The sequence below is a fragment of the Podarcis raffonei genome, chromosome 2 (assembly GCF_027172205.1).
Source record: "Podarcis raffonei isolate rPodRaf1 chromosome 2, rPodRaf1.pri, whole genome shotgun sequence".
NCBI classification, from domain to species: domain Eukaryota; kingdom Metazoa; phylum Chordata; class Lepidosauria; order Squamata; family Lacertidae; genus Podarcis; species Podarcis raffonei.
Window position 1 is genome coordinate 89871540 of NC_070603.1, and position 12470 is coordinate 89884009.

At 44.8% G+C, this 12470-nt stretch overlaps 3 protein-coding genes across 8 annotated transcripts in view; all 3 read right to left on the reverse strand.

Moving 5' to 3' along the window:
• IRAK2 (interleukin 1 receptor associated kinase 2) overlaps positions 1-4192 on the reverse strand; it is a 32362-nt gene extending 28170 nt beyond the window's left edge. For 3 of the 6 annotated variants that reach the window (XR_008329070.1, XM_053378101.1, XM_053378100.1), the window contains exon 1: positions 3693-4191. Coding sequence is in view for 5 of the 6 variants with exons in the window: in XM_053378101.1 (XP_053234076.1) it covers positions 3693-3915 (223 nt within the window). In the remaining variant the exon portion in view is untranslated. Of the gene's footprint in view, positions 1-3692 lie in introns of all 6 variants that reach the window. The other 3 variants (XM_053378098.1, XM_053378097.1, XM_053378099.1) reach the window with 1 other exon arrangement.
• Positions 1-12470, reverse strand: part of TATDN2 (TatD DNase domain containing 2) — a 159346-nt gene that overhangs the window by 39528 nt on the left and 107348 nt on the right. The window lies entirely within an intron of this gene.
• On the reverse strand, positions 8528-11195 carry VHL (von Hippel-Lindau tumor suppressor). The gene is made up of 3 exons (XM_053378105.1): positions 10802-11195; positions 9327-9449; positions 8528-8759 (listed from the first exon to the last, which is right to left on the reverse strand). The coding sequence occupies exons 1-3, from the start codon at positions 11013-11015 to the stop codon at positions 8551-8553; spliced, it is 546 nt and encodes a 181-aa protein (XP_053234080.1). The 5' UTR covers positions 11016-11195; the 3' UTR covers positions 8528-8550.

The following is a 12470-nucleotide window of genomic DNA, read 5'->3' on the forward strand; positions in this document are numbered from 1 at the left end:
AACCAAGCATTTATCTTTCGCATCATTAATCCCTCAAGGAATGTAGTCCAGCAACTCCCACCTCTTGACTCATATTGCAGTGAATGAAAAGGAAAGTCTCAAACACATCCTGCTGCTCTATACACAAGGCAGCTTCATTCTTTCCAAGGAAGAACAGAAATGTGATAACCCAGGCAAAAATGTTGGCAGCTAAAGGATTCTTAGGTTAATTCTAATCAGGAGTCCGCTACCTTAAATTTTTGTAAAGGGCAGCAAACCTGGTGACAGAGATGGAAAGAATTAACACGAGAGTCCTGCACTATAAACAGTAGCAAGCCTAGGTGTTTCTATGACAATGCCTCAAGGCTGCAATCTTTGGATGACTTACTACTCCTGAAGCTTCAGAATAAACAGTATGGGACAAGCAGTTGTAGGATTGCAGGTTTTTGCATCAGAAGCTAGACAGAGGTACTTTTTATGTGACTATTGAATTTTTAATTGGTGTAACCCAGATTTAGTGACCTTAGGGTGCAGGGTAGGCAATTAGGCAACCAACCAACCAATCACATTCAGCCACTGTTTTGTTATCCCAGGCTAGATTCCCCCTGGCATGGGATCACAATACAAGATTTTCTGTGCAGTGTAGCTTGCAAGGGCTAATCATTCAGTGCATTAGGAAAGTACTCCATGACACTGTCAGGTATGCTTTTACAGGTATCTGTATTTTTCTTCCCAAACGGCTAACAGTAGCTGCGGGGAAGAGAAAGATTACAAAAAAAATGTATTAAACCTCTTCCACAAAATATACTGCACTGATGTAAAAACCCACATGAGATCTAACCTCCCTGGCTTTTCACACTCGGGATGTATAATGTTATGAAGCTGTGGGTTCAAGACACCCTAAATTCCAGATCAAGTTAGTGTTGGAATTTAATTAAGGTGTGCTAGATTTTAATTAAGGCTTCCATGTAAAACTATATGTCAGACTACCAAGTGCCAGAATCTAAATTGGACCTGCGTGCATTAGTGTTTATTAAGAAATATGTGCTAGAGTCTAGACACTTCTAATCCTTCTAATGCAATTTAGGCAAACTGCTTAAAATGTGTATCTTTTAACTATTTAATCCTAGGCAAACAACATGTGTAAAAGCTAATTTCCTTTGAGATAATAGCCTGGGGATAATGAGCCATCTAGCACATCAAAGGTGTAGGGCCTCTCCCTGTATTATAAAAAACTAGATCTTAGGTTAGCAAAGGGTTTAGACAGTAAACCCGAGTTATACAATGGAGTTAGTAAGCAGTGGGTTGGGGGGGGGGAGGCAGAGGAATGGTTGGTGACTAAAGCTGCTGTGGCTATGGAAGAAGCCCAAACCTCTTGAAATGTGAATGCTCTGCGCTCCCTCCATCTAGACTCAGGTTGTATATAGGTGCAAATAAACCATGTATCATAAAGACACCACAGTCTCCGCTGTGCCTCATTTCCAAAAGAAAGCACAGACCCTAGCAAGTGTGCCTGGTGCCCCTGGAATCTCACACTGCTCAGAGATTGGGGTGGCACATAACAATATTTTTAGGACCCAACTTATTTCTGTTATTATAAGTTTTCTGAATGGTTTTTAACACTGTCTTTTAATTGCTGTAACCCGCCCCAGGACCTTAGGGTGCAGGGCATGTGATAAATAATATAGTTTAGCCAGAGCAGACTGTCAGCATTAGATTACATCAGTGCTCCTTCGCAATATTGCACAACAGTGTCAAGGGTCTCTCGAGTTCTGCATCATACTTCCTTTGATGGTCAGCCAGACACTTCCCAGAAGCCCATAAAAAGGTCTTACGGTCACAGCTCTCACACTGTTACTCCCCAGCAGCTGGTGTTCAGAGCAGTGGCGTAGCGTGGGTTGTCAGCACCCAGGGCAAGGCAAGTAATTTGCTCCCCCTAACCCGTGGATTTTAGGTAGGGGCAGAGAGCTGCGAGTGCGAGCGCACCCCCCCAGATGTTGCGCCCGGTGTGGCCTGCACCCCCCACGCTACGGCACTGGTTCAGAGACTTTATTCTACCTGTACTGGACACCAGTGTGCCTAATATTTTAAAGGTGTAATAGTCTTGGGGCAGAAGATCCATATATTTACTTATGTGCTGTGGAAAGAAGTAGTATTTTCTCTCATCTGTCCTGAATCTACTGCCTATAATTTCCATTGGATGACCCTGAGTTCCTAGTCTTAGGAGAGTGGGATGAGGAAAGTGTGGCTCAGTCAGTAGAGCATGAGACTCTTAATCTCAGGGTTGTGGGTTTAAGCCTCACATTGGGCAAAAGATTCCTGCATTGCAGGGGGTTGGACTAGACCCTCATGGTCCCTTCCAACACTACAGTTCTATGAAGCTGTCTCTGTATCCATCTTTTCCACACCAATATCCCTTCCTTCACCACCAGGAAGAAAAAGTGGCTTCACACCAAGTAAGCCCATCACTCCATCTAGCCCAGTGCCGTCTATCTGTTATCACACCTGTCAGTATATACTGATTGACAGCTCTCTAGGATTTCAGGAAAGACAGAACCTTTCCCAGCTCTACCTGGAGATGCCAGGGATTGGGAAGTACTAAAACACAGGACACTGACCACCAATAGGTGCTGTTTAGCAGTAATGTTCAGGCGCAGGGCAAGAGCAGTAAGAATTGCATATAGAGGGCAGGAACAGAGCATGGAAGGACTTGACAAGCTGGATAAATGCACTATAGCTTTAAAAATGCTTCAGATGAATTATTTTGCCAGAAGATGTTTTAACAGTGCTTTCAAGTTAAATTTTAACCTAGCAGTTCGTAAGCACGTCAAAGTGCAAGTAGATAAATAGGTACCGCTCCAGCAGGAAGGTAAACAGTGTTTCCGTGCACTGCTCTGGTTCGCCAGAAGCGGCTTAGTCATGCTGGCCACATGACCTAGAAGCTGTACGCCGGCTCCCTCGGCCATTAAAGCGAGATGAGTGCCGCAACCCCAGAGTCGGTCACAACTGGACCTAATGATCAGGGGTCCCTTTATCTTTTATTATTTGAAAAAATTGTTTTATCAATCACCTTGTAATCTGTTCTGATACTTTGGAAAGCTAAATCAACCAATGTCTATTCTAACGTTCGATTACAGAGTTTAATGTGACAGCCCACAGTTTAATCTATAAATCTGGGGCCTGTATGATGTGTGTAGTTCTTAAGTGCTGGCAGAAGTGCTTCAGTGAAGTATGCAGGGCTGCCACAAGTTCCCCTATTGGTGCAGGTGTCCCTATGTTTTAGCTGAACCCTGAATCAACTATCCCTGGGACCCTTTTTTATCTAAGAAGCAGCACGTTTCATAGCACCGGTAAAGTCCACAAGCCTTGAATCAGACCCAGCAGCTTGTGAACTCTACCGGTGCTATCAAACCTGTGGCTTTTGGGAGGAGAAGGGTCCCTGGGATAGAGTTGATTCAGGGTTCAGCTAAAACATAGGGACATCTGTGCTTGTCATCTATCTATCTATCTATCTCCTTAAAACCAGCACTCCTTCCACCACCGGGGGCTCCGGGTGTGACCCCCCCCCCTTGCCGGGTCACATCCCTGAACTTGCTCCCGCCGATGGGAGCTGAAGTCCCACAACATCCGACGGGCCAAAAAAGTTGCCCAGGGACCCCCAAACCCGGCGCTGCTGCTCCCCCACCCGCCAGGCGACGAGATCCTGGGCTCACCAAAGCGCATCCAGTCGTAGTCGTTGAGGCAGTCCATCTTCTGGCAGAAATCCTCCAGCACCCAGGCGGGCATGCTGTGGATGTAAGGAGACTGCGCAGCAGAACTGCCCAAGGAAAGCGGCGTCGAGGGATATTGCGGCGGCGGCTGCCGCTGCTGCAGGGCCATGTCTTTCTCCTGCTGTGTCACAGCCGCGGGAATTCCCCTCTCTTCTCCTTTGGCCATGGACGGCTGTCCTCCCAAAGGCCTGAAAGAGGAAGGAAATGGGTTTCTTTTTTCTCCCTGACTCCAGCCAGCAAACCTGGTCTTCTCGCCCGCCTCCTCCTCCCCGTCTGAATGAGCCACTCCTAGCTTCTCAAAACTTGTCAGCGGCTTTATTTTTGTCTCTCAGACCCCGCCCTGTCCTGCCCCATTTCCCGACGCCGGGGAGTTCTCTCACTGACGTCAGGGCGAGACTGGCTCGCTTCCCTTCTTCAAGGGCTGCGCGCTTGTTCCCACTTAGCGCTTCAGCCGCCGGACTGTTTATGAACCAAGTCGCACCTGATTTTTCCCAGCCGGTCGGTGCGCAGCTGGAGCCTCGACTTCCCTGGCTTCGGGGCATGTGTGGTTTTAAAAAAGGAAAGGTTAATAAATAAAATACATAGGGAAGGAAGGAGGTGCACGATTGTGAATAGACGAGCAAATTGCAGTATTCTGGCGAGAAACTTAGCTCCCGGAAACAATCAACTGGTTGTGAGTTGAAGGAGTTAGGATGGGGAGCTAGGATGGGCGAATCTTGAACTTGGCTGGGGAAACCCAGCCAGACGGGTGGGGTATATGATATTATTATTATTAGCGACTAAACTGAAGTGTTCAATCTTTTCATTTTTTTTAAAAGATAAAATGGGGGAAATATAGGACAGAAAACAGTAGTGACTAGTCAATTTAATTGGAAATTGAAGGAAAACTATGCAAGTAACATTCCACTCAATTTTTCAACAAGAAGCAGCAAAAGGGTGGCACCAGAAAGTTGAGAGAAAAAATAGGAAAAGCAGCTGCTCAGAAAACAATTTAGACTGTAGCCCTCTCTACATTGCTAGAGCAGGCCTCATTCAACCCAGTGGGGTTTACTTCTGAGTAGGCATGCATAGGATTGCACTGTTATTGTAGCACGCCCCCTTTTTTAACAATATGAAGCCCATCATTAGATGCAATGGTCAAAACAAGCATATAAACCAAGGAACACAAATTAAAAGGTCTGGTATTAGAATGAAGCAGTCTTGTTCTAAGCTGTTCACCTATCCATTCTGGTGTATTCAGGTCTAGTCCCAATACATTTTGTTTACTCAGCTGAAGGACAAGATGGCAACCTTGCACCCCATCCCTTTCCATGTACCAGTCAACCCGATTTGCAATTTAATCTTCACCACAAGTGACAGGCCACTATCCTCCACTACAGCTGAGGACAGCAGGTTAGCTTGGTTACGATGCATGTGGTACATATAGCTCTGCCCTCCGACACCTCCGTGCCATTCCTCTGCTTCTGCTGCCTGAGGCAGCCGCCCCACTGTCTAATGGTAGGACTGGCCCTGATTTAGTAAATCCATCATAATACACCGTTTGCTTCTGCATGTAAAACTTTCACACTTCTGATTACAAAAATACAGAAACATAAATTATGTGCCATTAAAATATTCTATGAAAAATATTCCAAATAGAATATTCTAATATTGTACATAATCTAATACTGAATCACTTACATATTTTTCTTTCTCCAGCGTCAAGAACCACGTTAGGAGTGCTCAGCTGTGAATAGTAAATGTGAATATTGCTGATTTTAACCTAATACTTGCATATACACAAGGATCTTCGTCCGAGATTTCTTTTTTAAAAAGGAGACCAATTCCAGACTAACAGCAATCAATCAATCAATCAATCAATCAATCTTTATTGCAGTCAAAAATAGCACAATCCTAACCATGCCTTCTCTGAAGTAAGTGCTATTGAATTCACTGTGGCTTACTCCTGGGGAAGTGGGATTAGGATTGCAGCCATTCCATTTTAGATACCCATGTAATGTTTAAGATAACAAGCACACTAGCCTGAAGTCTTAAGACTCTCAAGCCTACACTGTTTTAAGAAAATAAAATAGCAAAGAAAAAGGGGGAAATGACTCCTACATTAAAAATGCATCTGAATATCCCTCCATCTGTTCCACAGGCAATCCACATTGAAACATTGGTTAAGAAAAAGAAGAGTTTGGATTTGATATCCCACTTTATCACTACCCTAAGGAGTCTCAAAGCAGCTAACAATCTCCTTTCCCTTCCTCCCCCACAACAAACACTCTGTGAGCTGAGTGAGGCTGAGAGACTTCAGAGAAGTGTGACTAGCCCAAGGTCACCCAGCAGCTGCATGTGGAGGAGCGGGGAATCGAACCCGGTTCACCAGATTACGAGTCCACTGCTCTTAACCAGTACACCACACTGGAAGCTGCTCTTCCTCTTGGTCATTTCTGGCAGTTGGCAGACCATGAAACTCTTAATCTCAGGCCCCATGTTGGACAAAAGATTCCTACACTTCAGGGGGACTGCACTAGATAACCCTCATGGTCCCTTCCAACTCTACAGTTTTATGATTCTAAGGGGAAAAAATCATTGCTAAATAAGACATTGAAAAGGGAGTAACACATTACCACCAACAAAACAGAATACAGTGGTACCTCGGGTTACAGACGCTTCAGGTTACAGACTCTGCTAACCCAGAAATAGTACCTCGGGTTAGGAACTTTGCTTTAGGATGAGAACAGAAATCCCGCAGTGGTGGCCCCATTAGCTAAAGTGGTACTTCAGGTTAAGAACAGACCTCCAGAACGAATTAAGTTCTTAACCTGAGGTACCACTGTATATGAAATGAACCTAAGAGTCACACATGAACTTTAAGAAAAGAACGGGCATGCATCCTAGTATATTTTATTAGCAAACATAATGGCTGCCACCATTGCTTACATATAATAAAGTACCAGACAAAGTAAAGAATGGGGGAAATTAAGGGAAAAAATCCGCTTTAATGCCTCATAGGTTAAAAAATAATAATACATGAAATGGCATTGTATGGAATGCTGAGCAATAGCTAAATACATATTAAAAGCAATGTTTAAATATCGAAATTGCAATTCTAATAATCTGGTCTGGGCAGCTGATATTCTCACTAGGTATTTATCAGAAACAAAGAACCATATAAATCTAACAATGCTCCAAATGTGCCCCAGCATGTTCAAAAATTCAGATACAAAACTGACAGCTTAGCTACTGCAATCTATCTTGCATGGAATTCATATTCACAGACTTTCTTCTTCATTTTGCTATTTTGATTCTTCCTTTAGAAGACCTGGAAGAACACACAGAATCCCCCAAAGAATCCCAGGAACCGGAGGTCTGTTAAGGATGCTGGGAACTGTAGCTCTGTGAAGGGTAAACCTTGTCTCTTCCCTCCTCTGGCAGAACTCTTAAGGGAAAGTTCTGGTTGTGTGCACATATTTGTCTGGCAACATCAAAAGTACAGATTTATCATATATACAGAAATCTCTCAAGCTTTAACTTTTTAGAAAGAAATTTACAAAGTATACAAAAAAATTAGTACACACCTACATCACAAACCAGTGACTTTACAAAAAGTAACAATTTACAACACATTCAGTACACCGTAATGTCTTCAACAAGTTCATTTCACAGTAGTCCTATTAAGATACTTGGAAATAACTGTACAAGATCAACTGGTAAAAATGTTGGGTTGACACCCAAAACCAAAAACTTTTAATAGTTGCAAACACAAGATATTGGAAAATAGGAAAATACTGTTCCACTGATCATCTGTGTAGCTCAAAACAAAAATACGTTCTAAAGTAGTCAGCTTCATAACTGTTGCCTCAAAATTTTGCAGATAATTTTTAAGAAGGCAATATATAGCTTGGGGAGTGTTTAAAAAAAAGAGTAGCAAAGAATGAGTTTGATGGATTATTTATTGGAACCTCTAAGAGACAGCATATTCTTTTCATACTCACAAAATTCACCTTCAATGCAATAGCAAGCTTTGACTGAGGGTGAAATTGTGATCTGAGAAAAAACTTTGCCTGCACCACAGAGCCGCCAGGCTCTTTCTCTAGCTGAAGTGGGAATGGTAGTAGCTCCCATCACACCAAAATTCCAATAACAGCATAGACAAACATGGGGCAAATGTGTGACAGAGTGCAGTTCTTGCACACTGGAAGTATGTTGGTCCACCATAGGAAATAATGACCTGTAGGAAACCGCTGGCACAAGAAAAAGTAAATCCAGAGAGTTCTAATTTACAGTATTCAATCTGAATTATTGGCGGGGGGGAGACCAAATTGCAGTTTAAGGATAATTTATCATTTGGTATGATAATTAAATTAAAGTTGCCCAAAATCCAAAGACCACACATCCTTAAATTGCAGTTTAAGTATAATTTATCATTTTGTATGATAATTAAATTAAAGTTGCCCAAAATCCAAAGACCACACATACAGGGTGTTTTCTAAACACATATATAATAAAATGCTATTTTAAATAAGTGGAAAATCACATGAAACGGCTTTTGCCAATCTAATCTTCTATCAACTGACATATGTGTTTGTATTTGGTCTAAATACAATTTGTATAGTTTTCCCAGGACAGGATTTCGTTGAGTATTTTCAGCTGCAGCATTCTACCACTCTGCCTCATTGTCCCATGGCTTTGTCTCTAAATTATGAAATTACAAGTTCTAAACCAAAGCAATGTCTGCTTCCTAAAACACTATGGAATGTAAATGTCTTTTCAGTTCATACAGCAGTTAATGCCTCTTATACCCAACAATTTATTAGTAAGAGTAGTTTTCCACTGATGACCCTCCAACTCTATTCCTTAGCCTATCATTCGTTTCCAGAGAAAGCCGCTGAAGATCCTTCCTAATATCTGGATGATCTTCTAAATCTTCATATAGTGACCGAACAATGTCTAACTTCCTGTAGTCCACTGGTTTTACTAAAGCACGGACAACTTGGAGACATCGTTCCTTCAGAGTGTACACTGCAGAGAGATAGTAAAGTGAGATTTTAAATGTCATGCTGAAGATATTGAGGCATGGATCACAAATACCTGAATACCATAATGTTTTGCTAATCAGTAAGAAAAAGAAATACAATTCATGTTTTTCTTAATCTGATAGACCAGAGATGGGGAAACTGTGGCCCTACAGATGTCACTGGACTACAACTCCCATCCTCACTGACCAGTGGCCATGCCAGCTGGGACTAATTGTAACTGTACTTCAATAACATCTGGAAGGCCTACTCCTGTACTATACAAACATGAAGCATTATGAAGGCACAGAATGAAATGCCCCATTGCTGGCTTTTCTTATGGTTAAGATCAAATGATTTAAAATGATTTGTAACCAGACAGAATTGGGAACATCTTAAATGAACCTTGGGTAGGTGGGAAGGACTGTTTTGAGGGTGTCACACTGCTACAAATAAACATAATCAGACATTTTACTTGATTATTATTTAGTCAAATGGGACTCTGACTATAATTGAACAACATTATTCACAGTGTAAAGAGATAAAGACATTAGTATTATAATTGGATTTTTACCTGGTAGTGTAATATTTGCAAATACAGGCTGCCCATTCATATTGCGGGTAGCCACAAACAGCTCTGCTTGGTTGACAAGAAGACTATCATCTGTCCCAGCATCTCTGAACAGCCAAAGATGTTCTAGAAAACAAATCACAAATGAAGTTAGGGCATAAGAGCATAAAAAAGAGCCCTGCTGGATCAGGCCAAAGGCCCATCTAGTCCAGCATTCTGTTCTCACGGTGGCCAACCAGATGCCCACGAGAAGCCAGAAAAGAAGGGCAGTATAGAAATTTAATAAACAAATTTTAAAAACAAACAAATAAGCGGGATCTAAGCTCAACAGCTCAGCAATGTTTACAGACTGATTCCACATGGTATGCAACTACTGATGAGTCGAATATGGTTCACTGAAACTTATGTCTATAAATGAAAGTTGCAAAAAGAATGCAGAAAAGCCTATACAGTACTGGGTTTAAAGAAAAACAAATGAGTAGCTGCACAGGGATACAGTATTCCTATCAATAAATAATAATAATAATAATAATAATAATAATAATAATAATAATAATAATAATTTATATCCCATCTGACTGGGTTGTCCAAGTCACTGTGGTCAGCTTCCAACCTAATATAAAAGCATAACTAAACACCAAGCATTAAAAACTTCCCCATACAGGGCTGCCTTCAGATGTCTAAGGAAGGTCATATAATTGTTTATCTCTTTGACATATGAAGGGAATCGGTTCCACAGGGCGGCTGTGACTACTGAAAAGGCCTTTTGCGTGGTTCTCTGTAACTTCACTTCTCCCATTGCAGGAACTGCCAGAAGGCCCTTGGAGCTGGACCTTGGCATCTGGGATGGATATGGGGTTGAAGACGATCCTTTAGGTATCCAGGGACCAGGCTGTTCAGGGCTTTAAAGGTCAACAACACCAACACTTTGAAGTGTGGTCGGAAATGTACAGTACTGGGAGCCAATGCAGGCTCGCAGTCCCCAATCTGGCAGCCGCATTCTGGATCAGTTGGAAGGGGCCGAATCCCCTTCAAAGGTAGCCACACATCACAGCTGCTCCCACCACTTTCCTGGGGCCGAAAGGAGGTCTTCAGAGATCCACCCAGTTGCGCTCCTCTGCACACAGGAGCGGCCATCCAAACCACTGCCTTCGAGGCAGCCCTCCTTCTCCACAGAGGCAACGTGGCCAAACCACCCCACTCTGGTATCCCCCCTCCAATTCCTGCATCCGCCACCCCACTTTCTAACCCTACTCCGGGCCCTTCCGCTCCCGGCTGCTCGCACGGCCGAGGCCCTTCTAACGTCTGAGGGAAGAGGGAGCAAAGCCCGGCTGCAGGCGCAGGTTTCGCTGGAAGGTTCGCGCCAGGAAGCTCCACCTGTTGAATATCTGCCCGCCCTTCAGCGACCGAAGCAGCGCAGTCCCTACCGAGCCAAAGGCGGCGATGCCTTCCTGAGCTGCCCCCGTTATAATACCCACCCAGGTAGCTGTGCATCCGTCGGCCCGTGCCGGGCTTCAGGCTCGGATAGGAGCGCGGCTTCCCCTCGAAGTCCAGCCAGACGGGGCTGACCAGGCGGGGGCTGCGGTTACAGAAAATGACCTGGCAAGGTTCCCGAGTGTTCACCGAGCGCAGGCGCCCCAAGGCCTCTCCTGCCCCTCTCTCCTCGTCCTCCTCCCCGGGTTTCTGCGGCATCCTGACGACTCGGAACCACACGAAACGGCACCTCCGCGGCGCAGCCCAAGTGAAGCGGAGGCCTACCACGCCGGGCCTAGACGCGCGCAGGCAGCCATTGCTTTGTAGAGGCTGGGGGAGGGGGGAGCAGAGCAACACTACGCATGCGCACCCTCAGCGGCCATTGTTTTGTGGGGGAGCCAGAGAGTCAGGCGCCGCCGCCGCCGCTCACTTCCTCTGGGCGCCTGCGCAGTTCGGCGTTTCGTTTGTTTAGGGGGAATAAGGGTCTCTGTTGTGCCCTTTGCTTCACGCCCAGTCATTTTATGGTATGGTCATTTCATAATTAGCCATTTTGAAAATGGAAATTGAGGCTTTTCTTTCTTTTTTTGCGGGGGCTGGGGTGGGGTAAAAGCATAGCTGTCAACTTACAGATTTGAAAATAAGGGATCAGCAGCCTCGAAAATAAGGTATCAGCAGCCAAAATAAGGGATTTTGCTTAGCTTATACAGAAATCCACCACTGATGGAGCCATGCTGCTTTTGCTGCGACTGACTGTGTTTTGCAGGGGGTTGGGCTAGATGATCCTAAGGATCTATGACTCCGGCCAAAGAAGAGTGGCAGACAAAACTGATGAACGACGTTGAGATGGCAAAGCTTACAAGCAGAATTAGAAACCAGGAAGAGGACCTCTTTAATAAAGAATGCGGAAAGTTTATAATTTATTTGAAAAGCTATTGTAAAGAGTTACATACATTGGTAGGATTGACAGAAAACTTATAGTAAAAATTTAAACTATGGATGGACAAATGATTTATAAAAATAGAGTTATGAAAGGGATGCAGAGAGGGAAATCACTACATTAAGATGCTGCACTGGTTGGAGGGTATGCTAAGCAGCACGTCGGGGCTGCCATCGTCCTGGCGCGAGGAGATCCATCAGCCCTTCCCCGCCTGAGAGGGAGGGAGGGAGACTCTCGCCCACGCCGCCTGCGAACCCGGCATGAGGCAGTTGCGGCGCGGCGGCGGCCACTGAAGCGCCACCCTTCTGTGTCCTTCCCCATCCCCTCCTCTTCCTCCTCCCTCAGGCCGCCTCTTCAGCCGCCGCTGCTGCCTCCGGCTCCCCCTGGCAGCGTGGTGGAAGTCTCGCAAGAGAGGGCCTGCCTGCCTGCCGCCACCCGTCTCCTCATGACGCGCCCCTAAGGGGGAAAAGGGAGAGGCGGAAACCCGGCAGCTCGTGCATGCGCTCTCTCTTGCAGCGGAGGACCCCGAGCTGCTGCTTCCCTCCCGAGCTGGGCGAGCATGAAACCCGGGAAATTTAAGGGACATCATCAGTAAGGGACAGCAGCTGGACACGGCGCTGGCATAAGGGGGTTTCCCGCCAAATAAGGGACGGTTGACAGCTGTGGGTAAAACTTCCATTAAAACTGATAAGGGAGGGGGAAGGGATTGGAGTGGGATGTTAACCTCAGGAAACAGA